General features: G+C 43.7%; 2 protein-coding genes across 3 annotated transcripts in view; one reads left to right on the forward strand and one right to left on the reverse strand.

Annotated features, from left to right (window-relative positions):
* Positions 1-2,622: 2,622 nt before the first annotated feature.
* Positions 2,623-7,312, reverse strand: DOLK (dolichol kinase). Its single transcript, XM_063432637.1, has 2 exons — positions 7,253-7,312; positions 2,623-4,689 (listed from the first exon to the last, which is right to left on the reverse strand). Exon 2 carries the CDS (start codon positions 4,570-4,572, stop codon positions 3,007-3,009), a length of 1,566 nt encoding a protein of 521 aa, XP_063288707.1. The 5' UTR covers positions 4,573-4,689; positions 7,253-7,312; the 3' UTR covers positions 2,623-3,006.
* The window catches only part of NUP188 (nucleoporin 188), a 43,271-nt gene continuing 30,349 nt past the window's right edge, over positions 7,313-20,234 (forward strand). For both annotated transcript variants that reach the window (XM_063432633.1, XM_063432635.1), the window contains exons 1-7: positions 7,313-7,384; positions 14,272-14,326; positions 14,975-15,048; positions 17,999-18,083; positions 18,436-18,516; positions 18,592-18,636; positions 19,955-20,047. In XM_063432633.1, coding sequence (XP_063288703.1) covers positions 7,353-7,384; positions 14,272-14,326; positions 14,975-15,048; positions 17,999-18,083; positions 18,436-18,516; positions 18,592-18,636; positions 19,955-20,047 — 465 coding nt within the window. In that variant the 5' untranslated portion in view covers positions 7,313-7,352. The remainder of the gene's footprint in view (positions 7,385-14,271; positions 14,327-14,974; positions 15,049-17,998; positions 18,084-18,435; positions 18,517-18,591; positions 18,637-19,954; positions 20,048-20,234) is intronic.

The raw sequence follows: 20,234 nt of genomic DNA on the forward strand, positions 1-20,234 counted from the left end.
TTTAATGAATGCAGTGTGTGTATATATGAGTGCAGTGTGTGTGTGTATGAATGCAGTCTGTGTGTGTGTATAAATGCAGTGTGTGTGTATATGAATGCAGTGTGTGTGTGTGTGTGTATGAGTGCAGTGTGTATGAGTGCAGTGTGTGTGTGTGATGCAGAGTGTAATGCAGAGCCTTGGTGGGGAGTAGGCATTTTTATTTTATTTTTTCGTCCCCCCTCCCTGCTTGATACATAGCAGGGAGGGGGGCTCTCACTCCCTGGTGGTCCAGTGGCATTGGCAGTTCAGTGGAGGGGGCTGGCAGGATGCACTTACCTCTCCTGCACCTCTTGTCAGCTCCCTCCTCCTCCGCTCCAGTCCGGTCAGCTCAGCTCCCTCTGTAAGTCCCAGTGTAAGTCTCGCGAGAGCCGCACTATGACCCCGCGGCTCCCGCAAGACTTACAGTGGGAGCTGACAGGGGAGCTGACCGGACCGGCGCGGAGGAGGAGGGAGCTGACAGGAGAGGTAAGTAACAGCTTCCTGCCAGCCCCCCTCCTACACAGCCCCCAGTCTGTATTATGGCAATGTAAATTGCCATAATACAGACATTGACTCGAGTATAAGTCGAGTTGGGGTTTTTCAGCACAAAAAATGTGCTGAAAAACTCGACTTATACTCGAGTATATACAGTACTTGCCTTTCTTATCAATGTACATTTAACACTGTATAATCAATGTACTGAAATGTGTACACTCATTGACAATATAGTGTATTATTTTTTGCATAATAATTTTCTTCCAGTTTTCTCTTTACACTGCATCCCTAATTTTTTACCAAACGTGTCCTATTTTCAAGTTGTTGGAGAAATCAAAGTACTAACGTATATACTCGAGTATAAGTCGAGTTTTTCAGCACATTTTTTGTGCTGAAAAACCCCAACTCGGCTTATACTCGAGTCACTGTCTGTATTATGGCAATTTACATTGCCATAATACAGACAGGGGGCTGTGGGGGCTGGCAGAGAGCGTTTACTTACCTTTCCTGCAGCTCCTGTCAGCTCCCTTCTCCTCCGCGCCGGTCCGTTCAGCACCCCTGTCAGCTCCCAGTGTAAGTCTTGCGAGAGTCGCGGGGTCATAGTGCGGCTCTCGCGAGACTTGCAGAGGGAGCTGACCGGACCGGCGCGGAGGAGGAGGGAGCTGACAGGAGCTGCAGGAAAGGTAAGTAAACGCTCTGCCAGCCCCCCTCCTACACAGTGCCCATCCACTGGACCACCAGGGAGTGAGAGCCCCCCTCCCTGCCATGTATCAAGCAGGAAGGGGGACGAAAAAAAAAAAAAAATAATAATAATATATAAATAATAAAATAAAAAATAATAATAATTAAAAAAAAATAATATAACAAAAAAACTATTAATATTAAAATAATAAAAATGCCCACCCCCCACCAAAGCTCTGCATCTCACACACACACACTGCACCCATACATACGCACACTGCACTCATACAAACACACTGCACTCATGTACACACACTGCATTCATACACACACACTGTAAATAAATATTCAATTAATATAATTTTTTTAGGATCTAATTTTATTTAGAAATTTACCAGTAGCTGCTGCATTTCCCACCCTAGTCTTATACTCGAGTCAATAAGTTTTCCCAGTTTTTTGGGGTAAAATTAGGGGCCTCGGCTTATATTCGGGTCGGCTTATACTCGAGTATATACGGTATCTTGGATTGTTAGCTTTTCTTCCAAGTGATAATCAGTAGCAATATCAATGTTAATTAGCACCATCTGCATGAAGGAACACTCTATTGACTTTAATTTGAACTATTTAGTAGATATATTCCAAAAGATAACATGTATTTTTTTCCTGCATGTTTTCTTTGGGTGTATATATATGGTGGGGTGGGTCTTTACAAGAGTCGCAAGTGCAGATGCGACCATGGCTTTAGGGAAAGAGAGGCGTTCTAGCTCTGCATACCAGCTGTTGAAGAATAGAACCCTCCTGGCTGTCCGATTTCTCTAGAAATCAAAAAACGATGGACCCTAGACACATTAAGCATTTTAGGAAGCTGTAGTGCTTTATGCATCTGGAGTGTTCTTTTTAATCAGTTACTCTGAGCACCGTGACCATTCCCGTGATTTGAAGTGGTCGTGGTGCCTGGAGGTTGCATGTGCAGTTTTTCACTATAAAACACAGCACACACCGAGTTTAATACACACTGAGTTTTAACTTCTATCAGTTTCATTAAGGCGTCAATACCCAGCCCGGAACTTAGTTGTATTTATTTGCTGTGAGCGGTCTCAACTAATGAATGGCCTTCGGGATTGGCATATGGCTTCTTCAGTTCTACAGAAGATGTATGCATGTCACAAGACCACCAAGAACGGCGGCGGGACCTAGGTTTGCCTCGTTACTGGTAAAAGGAGCCATTCCTGACAGTATAATCACTACAGCTGACTCTAGTGGTTATCATACTTGGAGTAACCCCTTAAACATTCCTTTTTGTAACTTCAGAATTGACTGAACTAATACAAAATCTATCATCCATACTCAAATTACACAACAAGCGGATTAACACTGAGATTGCTACCACAAAGAGAGATACACACAGCGTACATAGAATTCTGAGAAAAAAATTGTATTATGCAAAAAATATGACAGTCCAACTTCCATGTTAAGTAACAATGCTAATAAAAATATAACCCTTCATTGCTTGCAGTTATTTCAGACACTGGAGATTTTGGGTGATGACGTGTCAATTTAATTGGGGGTCTCAAATCAAGATGTAACAGAAGCAGCATTTTATAATTAAAGCAGATCAAAAAGTGTTTGGTTCTACACAGTGATCAGTACCAGTATTTTTTTCAAACGGAAATAGGGACTATATATAAGGTGCAATTCGGGAGTAAACATCTAAATATAGTAACTTCACAGCTTTAACCTTTCTTGGATTGCACCATTTTTAGACCCTTGCTATTAAATTGCACTTTATAAATAGCTTTCATTGTGCTACACTTAGGCCATAAGCATTATGTAGAGGTAGAGGGGTAATATTAAGTTATCATTTTGTGTAGTAAAAGCCTCAAGAAGTGAAACCAGTGCGATGGTTCCAACTATCCAAATATAGCCAGTGCTCATGTTTACACTGCTGTCACAGATCAGGATAAGTGCCACGGCAATGATTTGAGCAAACACAGACATTGTTGTTCCTTCAAATGTCTTCTTAGAACCTGGCCACCTAATCTCTCCAAAAGCGCTCCCACAGATTGATGCTATAGTGTCCCCAACACCCACTGCCAGCACCCCACTATAAGGGAGCAACGTAGATGGCCCAGAAATAGAAGCCGAACAGAATTTAGGAAAAAGCCACAATGGCAAGGACATCCCTAAAAGAAGGTAAATGTGACTCAGTATCAGAGGTCCACTGTCCCGCTCATCCATAAAGAGTGAAAACAAATTCCGTAAGATTTGCCCAAGTGGTTTGATGCGGAAATAACGCACATATTCTAAGAGGACAAATACTGACACGGAAGCTACGCAGGCCACAAACAGCAGCTGTCGGTCATATATCAATCCTGGAATATATGCAGCTACAGAAAGAAAATGGAAATATTTGCGGATAGTCGTGGACACTTGAAGCTTCTTGCATTCTGTGGAGCGCTTGTAATTCTGATACAGGACCACCGAATAGGCAAATACAACAAGGACTATCCATGACCCCAAGAGATAGAGACGTGTGTTGGTCTGCACCAGGAATTCAAACAGCCAGAAGATAGGATGCCTCTTGATGAGGTATTGCAGCCACGGCACAAAGACACCTAAACCTAGAACAGCGGTCATCATGTAAAAAAACAGGGCAGATGTCCAAGTTGACGAGTCCATAAAGAAAAAAAGAGCAGAAAAGATTATTCCCAAGACCACCAAAGCAACCAGTGCCATCAATAGAAGGTAATCTGCAGGTTCTCCTCTGCCACTAGAAGCGCCAATTGATTTTTTGATAAGTTGGTTAAGGACAAAGCTTAGCCCCCCAAGGATGATCAGAGCCTCTCCTGGAGTGAAACAGCGTGGGAGCAGGTATAGAAGAATCATGCTTAGGTATACAAAGATGAGGAGCACTTCCAAAACCTCAATAACTTCAGATACCGCCAGGGAATGTTTCATGGTATATAGAATGGCACATGCACTAAGCCCTGACACTATGCAGGTGTTTTTTGGCACAGGTTTTGTGATGCCTAGGGCAATGATTGACAAGAAGTAAGCCAAGGCCATACCGGTAGCAGCCACTACCACCCCATACCGTTCAAAGTAGACGTTCCCAGACATTTTGCATCTTTCTTTCGTCACAATTCCAAGTAATGGAATAATCATACTAGCGGGGAGAAGTCCACTGTTGGCAGATGAACGATACTGAAATACTGCTCCGTTTGACTGTAATAACCGATCCCATTTGTGCTGGACGTAGAAAGCTTGAACAGCAAGGGCCAGTGCACACCATGAAAAGCGATCCCAGACCACAGAGTGAATGCTTAGGACAATACAGAACACTACAAGCGACTCCGCAATTACTAGTTTATTCAACATGATGTCAATGTGCAAAAATCCTGCTGTGTCCCCCCTCCTCAGGCTGCGAACACTCTTCCCGTATTATCTTTCTGTATGTGTACTCCACGTCTTTGCATGGTCTCATTGCATTAATGCCTAGAAAAACAAACATAGTACATGGGTTAGATTTAATAAAAAAGTCAGAAAAGGAACATACAATGGGGTTTCACTAAGCAGCAGAGAATTGCAAATTTTAGGTGAAACTCTCGAAGCAGGCAAATTGTTCCACTTTTCATATTTTGTCCTAAAATTTGCAACATTACCAATTCAGTGGATAAATAAAACATATATAGTATATTGAGATGTGGGCACTAAAGCACAGTAGATAAGAAGATGCATTTCTCCAAAGTGAGAAAAGGGAGAATGACTAAATTAAGAGATGGGCAAGATGTGGACGGCCAAGATTTAACCCCTTAAGGACCAAACTTCTGGAATAAAACGGAATCATGACATGTCATGTGTCCTTAAGGGGTTAGAGGGTTACTCCGAGCATCAAAACCAGTCCAGCCTGATGTAGTGTTTATGATGTGAGGAGTACCCAGGTCGCATTACCAGTAATGAGGCAAACCGTTTTGCAACAGTTTGCCCTCTTACTGGGGTGCGTCTGGACGCTGAGAGTTCTCTAATGGCCTGTAAAGAGCATCCACGGATGGTGATCCTCCACCCAATCATTATTGGAGAGCAAAGAATGCAATTCCGTGCAGAGAAATACACACATAATTGCTAATGACGCTGAAGGACGTGGAGTTACACCTCCTGCAGCAAATGGGTTAAACTCTGCATGTGCAGTGCTGAAGAGCAAAACACTGCACATACAGACTCCAGGCACCATCAAGACTGCAAATCACTTAAGTGGTCATGGCGGTTTGAGTAACCCTTTAAGACCGTGAAAGTTGGGGGAGATGATGGATTAAGTCAATCCTAAAGTCCCATGTTTTGCAGAAGTGTGCAAGGTACAATGTAAAAAATAAATAAAAAATACATGACATACCGCAGAAAAGAACAATCCAAGTACCATAACCACCTATATTATCGATACAAGGAGATACCATGTCCTCATTCCACTCAAGAGACTGCTTATAACAGAAACATTTAAATAACCCTCTGTAGTGTTCTGCAAGAATAACTAATGCCTCATCTGTCTCATCCCAATGTTTGTACAACATGTACAAGCTATACACCTACCTTGACAGGTTCCTTTAGAGATCCAATAGCACCATTAACACAAATGTCAATGGGGTTATAAGCATTGGGGCTATTTTGGCCAACATTTAGAAATTTGAATTTCATTACAGTTCAGTGTACAGTGAATGAACCCTTAAAAGAACACTTCAAGTACCATAGCTACTACAGCCTGCTGTATTAATTATGGTGCCAGTAGTTCCCTAGTATTGTCCCAAAGTAACCTGTTAAACGGTTTTAGTATGGTTACCTCTAAAAAGATGAGATGTGGAGGCGATGACCTGGTGGACACAGATGAGTTCCAAACCGGTTTGACAGATCATTCAGGGACAGTGTCAGGAGCTCTCCTGGCACCATAACCACTGCATAGGTCTGTCATAGGTATAGTGCTTGGAGTGTTAGAATTTATTCACTGTGCACTGAACTGCAGTAAACAGATATTCAAATTTCAAAATATAGACTAAAATAAGCTAACACTATCGCTAATGTGGAGATTTTTTTTTTCAAAATCTTCTATTGTCGTCAATGCATTTTGGATTTCAATTTGATATGATTTGGTGTTTAGTGAATATAACACGTAGTGAATACCTAGGAAATTGTACTGGTAGGAAAATACTGCAACATGTAGGCATTGACAGCCTTAAAGAATTCTCCAACTCAAATATATTTATGCCTGAGCTATTGTTCTGGTCATACCTTTGAGAGTTTATTCATTAGACAATTAATCATACCAAATTAAAATCCAAATTGCATTCATGGGTGTTTCGGAACATCCCTGGATATTCTGTTTGTATTCCAGTTGATCTATATCTAAGATTTCATTTATGTGACATGGAGCATCACTTTAGGAATTATGTTTCATTCTTTAAGGAGAAATACCTACAAATTGCACACCAATAAAAGTGAAAACAAATTTCAAATTTACAAAACCAAGGTCACCCAGCGGTGAACTGGTAAATAATGCTAGTGTTAGTAAATAACCCTGACATTATCCTAATGGATTGACTAATGTGTCAATCCCACAGTTTAGTGAATAAGCTCCAGGTTTCTAATTTCTTCTCAATTTAGTAAATCACTCTATCTGAAAGGTGACCAAAAGATCCCCAGCAGCTGTAGGAGGAGAACTGCAACTCCCAGTAAGCCTTGCCAACCTATACCTTTTTTTGGTGTGTTTTTTTGCCCACCATGTCCTTAAATACTTCAAATAATACCAATGAGGCTAATGTAATTTAGAGCATGTTATATATATTTTAAACAAACCCTGGTAAATTAATTTAGAAAGAAAGATAAATGATGTCTTCCTAGGCAAAAAAAAAAAACCAAAAAAAAAACATCCTCTAAGTACAGATTTTGAACAAACCCTATTAAATGGGATTATCCAGTTAATCTGCCTCCACAGACCCCCATTCAGTGTCAGCCCGCTTCCTGGTCATTGTTTTGACTCCCATAACAGCTCAGTGCTATTGACAAGGCCTACCTTGGACAGCGCCATCTTGCCTGCCTGCCTGCCTGCCAGTCACGTGACCGGAAGTAGCGTCAGCTCGCGGTTTGTTTGAGGGGAGGGGGCGGGAGTGAAGATGGAGGCAGCGGCTGGGGGCCTGGATGAGAGGTACCTGGGGGGCACCGGGCTGGGGAGACCCGGGGGGGCGCGCGCACCGGGCTGGGGAGAGGGTGGCGGGAAGGAGCCTGGTGTAGGCCCCAACATGGCGGCCACTCAGCCTCTCTGGTATCCTGGTAACAGGACCAGTGAGCACATGGCTCACCCCGGGGGGGTCACAGGGGGTGGCGGGTCTGAGGACAAAATAACCGGGGGGGGGACATTCTGCCAGGGGGGCCTCAGGTTTAACATTTTGGATTTGAATTAGGTACAATGTGGTGTTTATGGAATAAAGTGTCAGGAATTTCAAAAACGTGTTTAAACTTTTTTTTAGGTCAAAATAGCCTGATTTTAAAATAAATTAATAAATCTTCAAGCCAGGTAAGTTTTCAGTTTCGCTGTTTAGGCTGACAGGGTTAATCCAAGCACAATGACCATTTTGATGTTTTTGAAGTGGTCATGGTGTAAGGGACCCGCATGTGCACTGTTTGAGTATAAAACACCGCAGACAGTGAGATGTGACAGCCAGCTACTGGGGGTGTAACTTCACCAACCGCAACTTTAGCCAGCCTGGAACAAGCTGTCTGGCCTGGCTAATGTTAGTTATGGCATATTCCATTCATTGTCTGAGAGTGCTCAGCTGATGCTCACAGCCAGTGTATGCACAAGACTGTCTGTCTGCATTCGGCTTCTGCAGCTCTGCTGAAGCCTGGCGTCATTCAGTTGCCATTCGTAGCCCACTTGGTGTCAGCGAGTCCCAGGTTAGTGACGAACCTTTCTCACTTGGTTTTCCCCCTTACCAAGTAGCAGCACCTGGTATAGTAACAAAAGTTGGGATGTAGTGGTTGTGATGGTTATTGAAGTGGTTATGGTATCAGGACCCTGTCCCTGCACTGTTACATGATACTTTTTAAACTGACAAATTAGGGTTTTAATGCAGAGCTCCATTTTAAAAGGATGACTAAGCACTACAGCCTACAGTAGTGGTTATGGTGTCAGAAGTCCAGTAGCGTTGCTTTACGACAAGTAGTCAAATTGTTTTCTGATCTAATGTGTGATGTGAAAAGTTGCACAAATGCTAAAGCAGAATGAGACCTTCTGGTTTTGTGGAATTGAGATTAGAAGGAATGATTAAACCCCAGAGATTTAGGAAATTGTCCTTCTGCTTAAAAACAGCATGGTGCTATGGGACACCTGGCACCATAACTTCTACAATTTACTCTAGTAGTTATGGTGCATAAAGTGTTTGGGGAATATTCAGAGGGGTGATCGCACTTAAGCCCAAACTTTTATGCCACTTATGATTCCTGTGAGTGATAGATATACTTGGGACCCATTCGTCACTGTATGAATTGATGATGAAGGTTGTTGGTTTATTTTTAACATTTGGAGCCCTTAAAACGAGACAACCTTTTGGTTTATACAGGGACCAAGGGGTTAATTAGTTTTGAATGGGGGAATTTTCTGCTACTTGGGGGATGCAAGACAAGAGAGGGAATGGGGACATTCTATAGGGATCAGAAACACAACATTAAAAAAAACTGTGTGCGTCTGTCAGCCTAACCTAACATATGGTCGCTCTCTGAATGAGATCGCTTGTCGAGAAATGCAACAAAGTATCTGAGGTTGTTAATGACAGCTCTAGTGTCAGAGCATTCAGTATGGACTTTTACATGGAGTTTGTGTGCCTTGATTTCTAAATTGTAACATGCCAGGACAGCCACTTGTCCTCTAAGGGACATTTGTCTTGGACTGTCCTGGCATGCAAACCATTGTGAAGGGATTGAACACCAGCATTGATGTGATGTACGAAGTCCAGCTGCAATACTATATATATCTATATATCTCCTCCTAGTCAATTCATGAGAAAGATAATGTAAACAACAAACAAACTTTGGATTGAGACAGGGTTAATTGAACGAGCTCCTTGCGAATCCTCTGATGGAGAGTTTATTTTCTGGCTACCCCAAGAGCAATTTGTACCAGTTTGGAGTTTATGTAGGTTGCCGAACAGGGCTGTCTCCAGACAGTCACCTGTATGTCAATCTGCATCAATTTGTTTAAGTAGTTGCAAGCAGATTTCCAAAACCTTGAATGCTAATGCATGTATAAACCCAGTGGGGAAGATATTTCCTTTCTCTGTTTCATTTGGAAAATTGTCCAAGTCTCAACATTCCAATGAATTTTGTTTCATAGGTGCATATTAGGAAAGTGATTGTATTGATATAAAACCCTACCCTACTCACCAACTACATGTCCAAGTGAAGCTTTTTTTTTTTTTGTATGTGTGTATATATACAGAGAGAATCGGAGGAGAATTTAAATATGAAATTGCTCTTGTTAAAAAAAAAAAAAAATATATATATATATATATATAATATATTATATTAGTGTTTTTATTTTTTTAACAAGAGCATTTTCATATTTAAATTCTCTTCCGATTTAGAGAAGCTTACACTCTGGAATATCGCCCAGATTTCAAACAATATTACACAGAGTACCAAAGTGTCTCTGACCTCAGGCTATAAAATATCGTGATGGAACGTGGTCTTCCAACCAGTAAGACAGCACCCCAAATGTTACCTGCATGAACCTATGTTTGGTATTCAGTCTGTCTGAATGATCCTTAGGTTCTACAATATTCAATTAGCGTTCCATTTCAGCTTCCTTACATAGGGCTTGACAAATTTGCTCTGAATTTAGGAACCAGGTTTTTTAAACTTACAAAGCTTTATTTTTATGATAAAAATACAATTCTTAAAGGGACACTATAGTCACCAAAACCACTACAACATAATGTTGTTCTGGTGAGTATAATCAGTCCCTTCAGGTATTCTGCAGTAAACATTGTCTTTTCAGACAGGCCACAGCCCTTTCAATAAGTAGAAGTGCTTATGGTGCTTAGAGTAGGGCTTAAAAGTTTGCTTTCAATCTAGAAGCCAGCTAAAAAAAGTTAGGAGCCAGTTTTTTTTTATTTATTTTTTAAGTTTTATTTTCAATAATTCTTAAAGGGCTTTTCAATGTGATACCTTCAGTGGCAGTCACTCAGACAGCCACTAAAGTGCTTCCTATCTCACTGTGCTGTACAGTGGGCAGTGCCTACATTTAGCGTTCAGTAAAACACATGTAGCCTATATATAATTTGCTCTTGCCTGATCGCTCCTGTTTCCTCCGAGAGAATCCCAGTGTCTGTAATAACTTGTCTCTCTCCATAGTGCGATCCGTGTATCGGTCTCATACACTACTTGCAAGGCAGCCCAGCTATGCTTTTTGTGGATTCCAACCCACTTAGTCAGGACATGCACCATCCAGGCAGTACTTCCTTTTACCCCTCCTTAATTAGTACAATTGGTCCAATCATAGGAGCATTGAGAATGTTTTAATTGCGAGCTGCTACGGAGGAAGAGAAAATGTTACCTGCAGTATTATTCAAAGAAACACCCCTGGTTAATATAAAGTATTGGCGCTGGTGAACTGTTTTTAGGAACTCCGTGGGGTTGTGTGCAGACCTAAATAGCATTGTGTGTATAAACATTGTTTTACAGTCCGTTTAAATTATTTATTTGTATTTATAAAATATTTTACCAGGAAAGATACATTGAGATTTCTCTCGTTTTCAAGTATGTCCTGGGTTAAAGAAACACTATAATGTTAGGTATCCAAACAATATCTATACTAGTGTGCCACCCCCTGCCATATGAGGGTTGGAAGGGTACATTTTACATACTTTTCAGACCTTGCCACGCTAGTCTTCGTGGTGATGATTTGCACCTCTTGTTGAGATCATAAGTGGAGATTATCTCAGCCAATCCAATGCTTTGCCATAGGAAAACATTAGAAGGCTAGTGTGCATGTGCAGCAGAATGCTTCACTGCACCAATCAAATGGTCTCCATAAGACCATCTTATTGAAATAGGTTTTATATATACCGTATATACTCGAGTATAAGCAGAGTTTTTCAGCCCATTTTTTGGGCTGAAAAACCCCAACTCGGCTTATACTCGAGTCAGAGTCTGTATTATGGCAATTTGCATTGCCATAATACAGACTGGGGGGAGAGGGGGGCTGGCAGAGCTGTACTTACCTGTTCTGCAGCTCCTGTCAGCTCTCTCCTCCTCCGCGCCGTCCGTTCAGCACCTCGGTCAGCTCCCAGTGTAAGTCTCGCGAGAGCCGCGGCTCTCGCGAGACTTACACTGTGAGCTGACAGAAGGAGCTGCACGGACGGCGCAGAGGAGGAGAGAGCTGACAGGAGCTGCAGAACAGGTAAGTACAGCTCTGCCAGCCCCCCTCTCCCCCCACTGAACTGCCACTGGACCACCAGGGAAGGAGAGCCCCCCTCCCTGCCATATATCAAGCAGGGAGGGGGGACGAAAAAAAAGAAATAAAATAATAAAAAAAAAAATAATAATAAAAAAAAGGGGTATAAGGACCACTATGGGAGGGGGGGGGGGGGTATAAGGACCACTATGGGAGGGGGGGGGGGTATAAGGACCACTATGGGAGGGGGGGGGGTATAAGGACCACTATGGGAGGGGGGGGGTATAAGGACCACTATGGGAGGGGGGGGGGTATAAGGACCACTATGGGAGGGGGGGGGGTATAAGGACCACTATGGGAGGGGGGGGGGTATAAGGACCACTATGGGAGGGGGGGGGGGGTATAAGGACCACTATGGGAGGGGGGGGGGGTATAAGGACCACTATGGGAGGGGGGGGGTATAAGGACCACTATGGGAGGGAGGGGGTGGGTTAAGGACCACTATGGGAGGGAGGGGGGTATAAGGACCGCTATGGGAGGGAGGGGGGGGGGGTAAGGACCACTATGGGAGGGAGGGGGGGGGGGATAAGGACCACTATGGGAGGGAGGGGGGGTATAAGGACCACTATGGGAGGGAGGGGGGGTATAAGGACCACTATGGGAGGGAGGGGGGGTATAAGGACCACTATGGGAGGGAGGGGGGGTATAAGGACCACTATGGGAGGGAGGGGGGTATAAGGACCACTATGGGAGGGAGGGGGGGTATAAGGACCACTATGGGAGGGAGGGGGGTATAAGGACCACTATGGGAGGGAGGGGGGTATAAGGACCACTATGGGAGGGAGGGGGGGTATAAGGACCACTATTGGAGGGAGGGGGGTATAAGGACCACTATGGGAGGGAGGGGGGTATAAGGACCACTATGGGAGGGAGGGGGGGTATAAGGACCACCATGGGAGGGGGTGGGATAAGGACCACCATGGGAGGGAGGGGGGTATAAGGACCATTATGGGAGGGAGGGGGGGGTATAAGGACCATTATGGGAGGGAGGGGGGGGTATATGGACCACTATGGGAGGGAGGGGGTGGGTTAAGGACCACTATGGGAGGGGGGTATAAGGACCGCTATGGGAGGGAGGGGGGGTATAAGGACCGCTATGGGAGGGAGGGGGGGTATAAGGACCGCTATGGGAGGGAGGGGGGGGGGTAAGGACCACTATGGGAGGGAGGGGGGGGGATAAGGACCACTATGGGAGGGAGGGGGGGTATAAGGACCACTATGGGAGGGAGGGGGGGTATAAGGACCACTATGGGAGGGAGGGGGGGTATAAGGACCACTATGGGAGGGAGGGGGGTATAAGGACCACTATGGGAGGGAGGGGGGTATAAGGACCACTATGGGAGGGAGGGGGGTATAAGGACCACTATGGGAGGGAGGGGGGTATAAGGACCACTATGGGAGGGAGGGGGGGTATAAGGACCACTATTGGAGGGAGGGGGGTATAAGGACCACTATGGGAGGGAGGGGGGGTATAAGGACCACCATGGGAGGGGGTGGGATAAGGACCACTATGGGAGGGAGGGGGGTATAAGGACCATTATGGGAGGGAGGGGGGTATAAGGACCATTATGGGAGGGAGGGGGGGTATAAGGACCATTATGGGAGGGAGGGGGGGGTATAAGGACCATTATGGGAGGGAGGGGGGGGGTATATGGACCACTATGGGAGGGATGGGGGGGGGATAAGGAACACTATGGGAGGGAGAAGGGGGATAAGGACCACTATGAGAGGGAGGGGGTGGGATAAGGACCACTAGGGGAGGGGAGGGTAAGGACCACTGGGGGAGGGGTGAGTCAGGACCACTGGGGGGGGGAGTGAAGGAACACGGGGGTGGGGAGGTAAGGACCACTGAGGGAGGAGGAGGGGAAGTCAGGACATATGGGGGGGGAGGGGGTGGCAAAATTTTTTTTGCCTACGGCGGCAAATATCCTTGCACCGGCCCTGCACACACTGCATTCACACACTGCATTCATGCACACACACACTGCATTCATGCACACACACACTGCACTCATACACACACGCTGCACTCATACACACACACATACGCACACACATACGCACACACTGCATTCATTATACACACACTGTAAATAAATATTCAATTAATAAAATTTTTTTAGGATCTAATTTTATTTAGAAATTTACCAGTAGCTGCTGCATTTCCCACCCTAGTCTTATACTCGAGTCAATAAGTTTTCCCAGTTTTTTGGGATAAAATTAGGGGCCTCGGCTTATATTCGGGTCGGCTTATACTCGAGTATATACGGTAGATTTTATTGATTAGTTGTTACAGCTTTACACATATATTATGTGTTTTAGTCCAACCATTGTACAGCGATGTGGAATTTGTTGGTGCTATATAAATAATATGACTTGGTTACTTGTGTATAGGTGGTTGGAAAAAGTCTACAATATTTCAAAACTGAAGTGCAATCCTAGACATAAGATACGTTACTTGGCTACTCTAGCAATTTGAAATATGTGATACAAATACACGATTTGCTAAAGTTGGCTCGTTTAATTTTTTTGCCATAGTTTCTGCATATTCTGGTCTAATTTTACTTTGAATTTGTTCATAGAAGCAGCAGGGAACTATGGACCATTTTAAATGGACGCTCAGCTCTGAGAAGCACTGTAAGTATAAACAAATATATTAGTTGTGTGTGTGTGTGTGTGTGTGTGTTAAGGAGTACCGAACTGAAAAATAGTAATCACTGTATACCTGGCATGGTGCTATACTCCAGCCAGAAGTTATCCATCAAATAAGAGCATACTCACTGGTCTTTAAAATGCTGACAAATAAATGGTTATCACTTACCTGATTCTAGCACCTTTGTTGGATTGGGCTCCCCCCTGTGCTGACATCACTGTGATCCAGAAACCTAATGCGCAGTCAGTGCTGTGCTCACACTTGGCCTTTCTCATCGGAAAGCATTGAATCATTGCTTTCCTGTGGGTTTTTCAAGCCATAATGCATGAGGATGTCCAGCATTGTTTTCATGGAGTTAAACAGCAGGAAGACTTGCCCCTGAAATGTAAACATTGCTGTTTCTCTAAAACTGCAAGATTTTACATTGTAGGGTTAACGGAACAGGATTATTGCACCCAGCCCTCATGAATGACATAACGTGGTCTATGTGCCTATAGTGTCCCTTTAATAATCGCACTTTGATGTTTTTTGTGTCTTGTTTGTGGGACAGTCGGGTGGTGAAGCATTTGGAAAAAAATAAAGTAAATTGAATTCGTTGCAAGAAACTCACCTGCCTTGTATGAAATTTGCAGGCACAGATAAAATTCCAACTCGATCGATATGGACAGCGATTTGTCAAAGGCCTTGCGTACTACAAAGCTCCCAGGTATGTCTAAAAAAAAAAAACAAGCGGGTAGCATTTTGTTTTTCTGCGGGTAACCTTTATTTTAAGAACCTATATTTATTCCTATTCAATTTAGTAATATAATACAGTCAGTGGGGGTGGGGCCTGACCGCCGGCGGGATCAGACGCGCTTTGTCTGAGCTCCCGCTCCAGGGCCTGAAAAACGGTGCAAATTGGAGGCAAACCGCGAACACCAAGCCATGCCGGATCCACACTGGCCCCCAGGAACTGGGTAACCGCTTTCCCGGTGCCGACAGTAATCCGATTGGGGCCCGGAGCTGGATGGAGCTTGAGCCGGGTTGAGATGGCCGCTCTCTCGGGTCTCCGGCCGGGGTCGTGCTTCCCCCCCCCTCTGGACCGGGGGGTCATCCCGGTCTGCAAGGGCATCGAGCAGTGTGTCAACTTGGGGCCTAAACACCCGCCCTGGAGAGGAACATTCACCGGCGACAACCCACAAAATGTCCGCCGCACACCAGCCATGTGCGAGAGCTGCTGGTACGACCAAGCTGACTGGGGAGAAACTATCACCAGAACACCAGGATAGCCTAACTCAGGCCTCTGCTGACAAACTAAGCTGGCAAGACTAAGGTTGGAGAACACAAGGCAGAAGGCTCCTGCAAAGATGGCGACGGCGCAGAGCAAGACACCAACAGCTCCTGCCCTACGAAGCTCCAGGGGAGAGATACAGCGTGTAGCAGGCGCAAGGGTGAGTCCACCAATGCGAGAACCACAAACTTGCACAGACACCAAGCCCGCTGAAACACGTGGAGACTCACAACCCTGAAAAGAGAAGCCCTGCTGCTGCCACACTGGGGAACCCCTGAAATAATTGCTAGGACTAGTCGGCCCATACTGTATTACCGCCACAGATCCGTAATGCCACCCCCAAACAGACCTCAGGTCTCCACAGACCCCCTTGCGGGGCAACATGTCACCACAGTGTCCCCTGGACCTCACATAGATGCCTGCAAGCTTACAGCAATTGGCGGATGCCGCTGCAAACAACAACCACCGCAGGGACTCTGGAGGACAGGCTGGAAGAAAGATCGGGGGGACTAGTGTGACTCCCGGCAGTCCAGAAAATCCATCCCTACACAGGACTCTATAGATAAACAGCATTGCAGACGACACCAGACAGCCTGAGGACGCTACCCTGACAAATAGACTGCCTACCTTATTAGCATACTAGGCTACTCACCATGCAATCTCCCACTCAGCATGACACACTCTTGCTAGGGCTTTACCGCTCAGAGACTCCCCTCCACTATCTCTACAAGATAATCTTACTTAACATAGGCTCACTCACAGCTCGCAATCTGTACCTGATGTTAACTTGCACAGCCAGTAGACTCATTAACTCGCAACGACCACATAGCCATATATGTATAGTCTAACTACGTAACGACCACATAGCCATATATGTATAGTCTAACTACTAACTACGTAACGACCACATAGCCATATATGTATAGTCTAACTACTAACTACGTAACGACCACATAGCCATATATGTATAGTCTAACTACTAACTACGTAACGACCACATAGCCATATATGTATAGTCTAACTACTAACTACGTAACGACCACATAGCCATACATGTATAGTCTAACTACGTAACGACCACATAGCCATACATGTATAGTCTAACTACGTAACGACCACATAGCCATACATGTATAGTCTAACTACGTAACGACCACATAGCCATATATGTATAGTCTAACTACTAACTACGTAACGACCACATAGCCATATATGTATAGTCTAACTACTAACTACGTAACGACCACATAGCCATATATGTATAGTCTAACTACTAACTACGTAACGACCACATAGCCATATATGTATAGTCTAACTACTAACTACGTAACGACCACATAGCCATACATGTATAGTCTAACTACGTAACGACCACATAGCCATACATGTATAGTCTAACTACGTAACGACCACATAGCCATACATGTATAGTCTAACTACGTAACGACCACATAGCCATACATGTATAGTCTAACTACGTAACGACCACATAGCCATATATGTATAGTCTAACTACTAACTACGTAACGACCACATAGCCATATATGTATAGTCTAACTACTAACTACGTAACGACCACATAGCCATATATGTATAGTCTAACTACTAACTACGTAACGACCACATAGCCATACATGTATAGTCTAACTACGTAACGACCACATAGCCATACATGTATAGTCTAACTACGTAACGACCACATAGCCATACATGTATAGTCTAACTACGTAACGACCACATAGCCATACATGTATAGTCTAACCACTCTACGTAACGACCACTCATGTACTCCAAGCATGTCATCACTCCTAAAAATTAAATGTGCTGATTACTATGCCATGCTATTATATGCCGCTGACTAGCTTGTCTTTGCTGTCGTGGCGCTACAAGCTTGTCTGTAAATGTATGCACAAGAAAAATAAAGAATTAAAAAAAAAATAATTGGACAGCCACATACATTCTGTACTAGTGAAAAAAGTGAGGGTTTGCAGTAGGTATAAATACTAGATCTGCAGCTATTGCCAGCCAAGATTTCATATACCATCAATGGGAAAAAAAAATCCAGTACAGTTAACATGCATCATTTCTTTGTGGGCATATACTTAATCAATCTTTTTTCTTTTAATGAAGAGTTCCTTTCATTGTTCACAGTCAGAAAATGAGTACGCTCTACCACACTATACTCAGCTTCCCCATCTAATTGTACATCTGAACGACAACCTTCATTTACAGCAATTCTTTTTCAGCCACTGCTTCCAATGGGAGTGCTCATCAGATCTCATATAACAGCTGTCCTCTTGTATAGTGAAAGTACAGCACGTAACCGATGATCACATTTCTTTTCAGGATAACAGATTTACTGTAATAACTTTTCCTCACTCAACAGCACGAGTTCTGCAGACAAAGTGAAAGCGAACAAGACTCTGGCTCCTGCCATAAGTGAACTTGGCTTGCGTATCAGTAAATTCTTGGTGAGCTACAATTCTTGTCACGAAAAAAGGTGGACTTTACTTTTAAGATGCATCTCTTACAGTGGAAAGCTGTTCTCTAAATACAGTTTTGCCAACAGGTTTCTAACATAACATAGGGATTTTGTGTGTGTTGTTTCTGAAGTGGACATTGAGGTCGGCTGAAGCCAAACACACAATCATGGGTATATATAGCAGAGTTGGGTGTATATATAGCAGAGAAGTGTGTTTTATTTTAGAACCATGCTATTTATTGGCTTTTCCCCACTTTCTCTATTTGCTATATAAACCATATAAATACATTCTTGGCTTTCTTATTGGGCTTGAGCAGACTTCTCTGTGTTAACCTATACAGGGTCTGGATGAAGAACAGAGTGTGCAGCTGTTACAGTGCTACCTCCAGGATGATTACAGGGGTACACAGGACTCCATAAAGGTAATATCGTTACCCACAATGCCTGTCAGAGCCAGCATGCATGGCCTCAATTTCACATTTCCTCTCTTCTTTTAGCTGGTGCCCCAGGATGAGAGGCAGAGCCAGGCCTTAATGTTGAAGGTACGTTTAATATGCTTTCTAGTAAATTGTAACTGGTTTGTGATTGCGTGTGTACAGTAATTGGACACTTCATTGGGTACATGCTGTTGTGCCATTGTAGAAAACGTGGATCATGTTACTAAGTCACAATATCTAAAGCATGCAGTCATGTCAGAGGCTTTGTTTGGTCATATTTTAGAGTGTGGAGAATGCATGAACTGATGGACTGTTCGTGCCAAATGTAGTGATTCTGAAATGTCAGTTTATATCTTGTGATATTTACACCGTACAGTCTCTGATGTGGGAATGGTGCAGTGAGCATCGGTTCTGTGTACAGAAACACCCTGTCGTGAGGAATAATCACTTTTTTATAATCTTAATTAGTTCCTTAAATATGTTCAAAGAAAAGTGAAAAAAAAATGTATAGTTCATGCTTTAGTGCAACTCTTCAGACATTACATCATAAGCCTTGAGCTCTGGTTATGCCAAGAAGTAACTTGGCCAATCCGGAGCATTTTTTTTCTTGGTATGTTTAACACTGCAATGGTAAAAGCACAGATCTGACACTAGCAGTCTAAATTTCTTTGCAGAGATTAGCAGTGTGATTACCACTAGCCATCACACAGATAATTTGCATCTATCAGGGTTATTCACTTAAGTGAGAATTCAAGCTGAACTCAATTTGAATTGAGTGGTCTGGGTGCCAACTCCCACCACCCTTAACCCTGCAGGTGTAATTATTGCAGTTTTTATAAACTGCAATAATTACCTTGCAGGGTTAAGTCCTCTTCTAGTGGCTGTCTACTAGACAGCCACTAGAGGGACTTCTGTGTTCCTAAAACACAAACGGTGTTTTAAACGACGCTTGATGTCCTCACGCTATGCATTATTCAATGCTTTCCTATAGGGAGGTTTAATGCGTGCGGCCAAATAATTCTATCCTAACATGCGCTGAATTGATATTGCTTATGTGGGAAAGCAGTATCAGCAGAGGAGGCTGAGAACTGGAAGAGTGCAAGGGACCCCCAGGTAAGTCACATTATTTAAGTGCCTATTGGCTACTTACCATGGTATATCAGGGGAAACATCTGACACCCATATCATTACAAGGGGTTGTAGTGGTTATGGTGCCTAAACTGTGGCTAAGTTAAGGTACCTTTTACCTCTGATATTAGACAAGTGTTCAAGCAGCCCTTGATGCCGTCTGGATAAACCCCTTGGTGGTACAAGTACTATTTGTGCTTTTGATGTCTTGTTTTGGCTGGGACATTTGTAATGGCGTGCCAGAACAGCAGGATTTGCTGTAAATGTTTTAATTACTTTTTTTTTCCCCCACAAGATGGCTGATTATTACTATGAAGAAAGAATTTGTATGTTGCGCTGTGTCCGGCACCTATTGACATATTTTCAAGATGACAAGTACCCATACAGGGTAATAATTACTACCAATATTGTGTGTGTGTGTGTGTTGCATTTATTACTGCCCTTATCTACTTTTGCTTTTATATGCTGTGTTCACCATCTATAAAAAACAATTTTATGATTACTTTAGGGGTGCAGAGATGTAATTTTGCTGTATTGTAGCACTTTACTTTATAGAATAAGACTACCATGTGCTC

This window comes from Pelobates fuscus, chromosome 9, assembly GCF_036172605.1.
Source record: "Pelobates fuscus isolate aPelFus1 chromosome 9, aPelFus1.pri, whole genome shotgun sequence".
NCBI lineage: Eukaryota > Metazoa > Chordata > Amphibia > Anura > Pelobatidae > Pelobates > Pelobates fuscus.

Excerpts from the sequence above, each read along its gene's own strand:
- DOLK (XM_063432637.1), bottom strand. The coding sequence starts at position 4,572 with ATGTTGAATAAACTAGTAATTGCGGAGTCGCTTGTAGTGTTCTGTATT.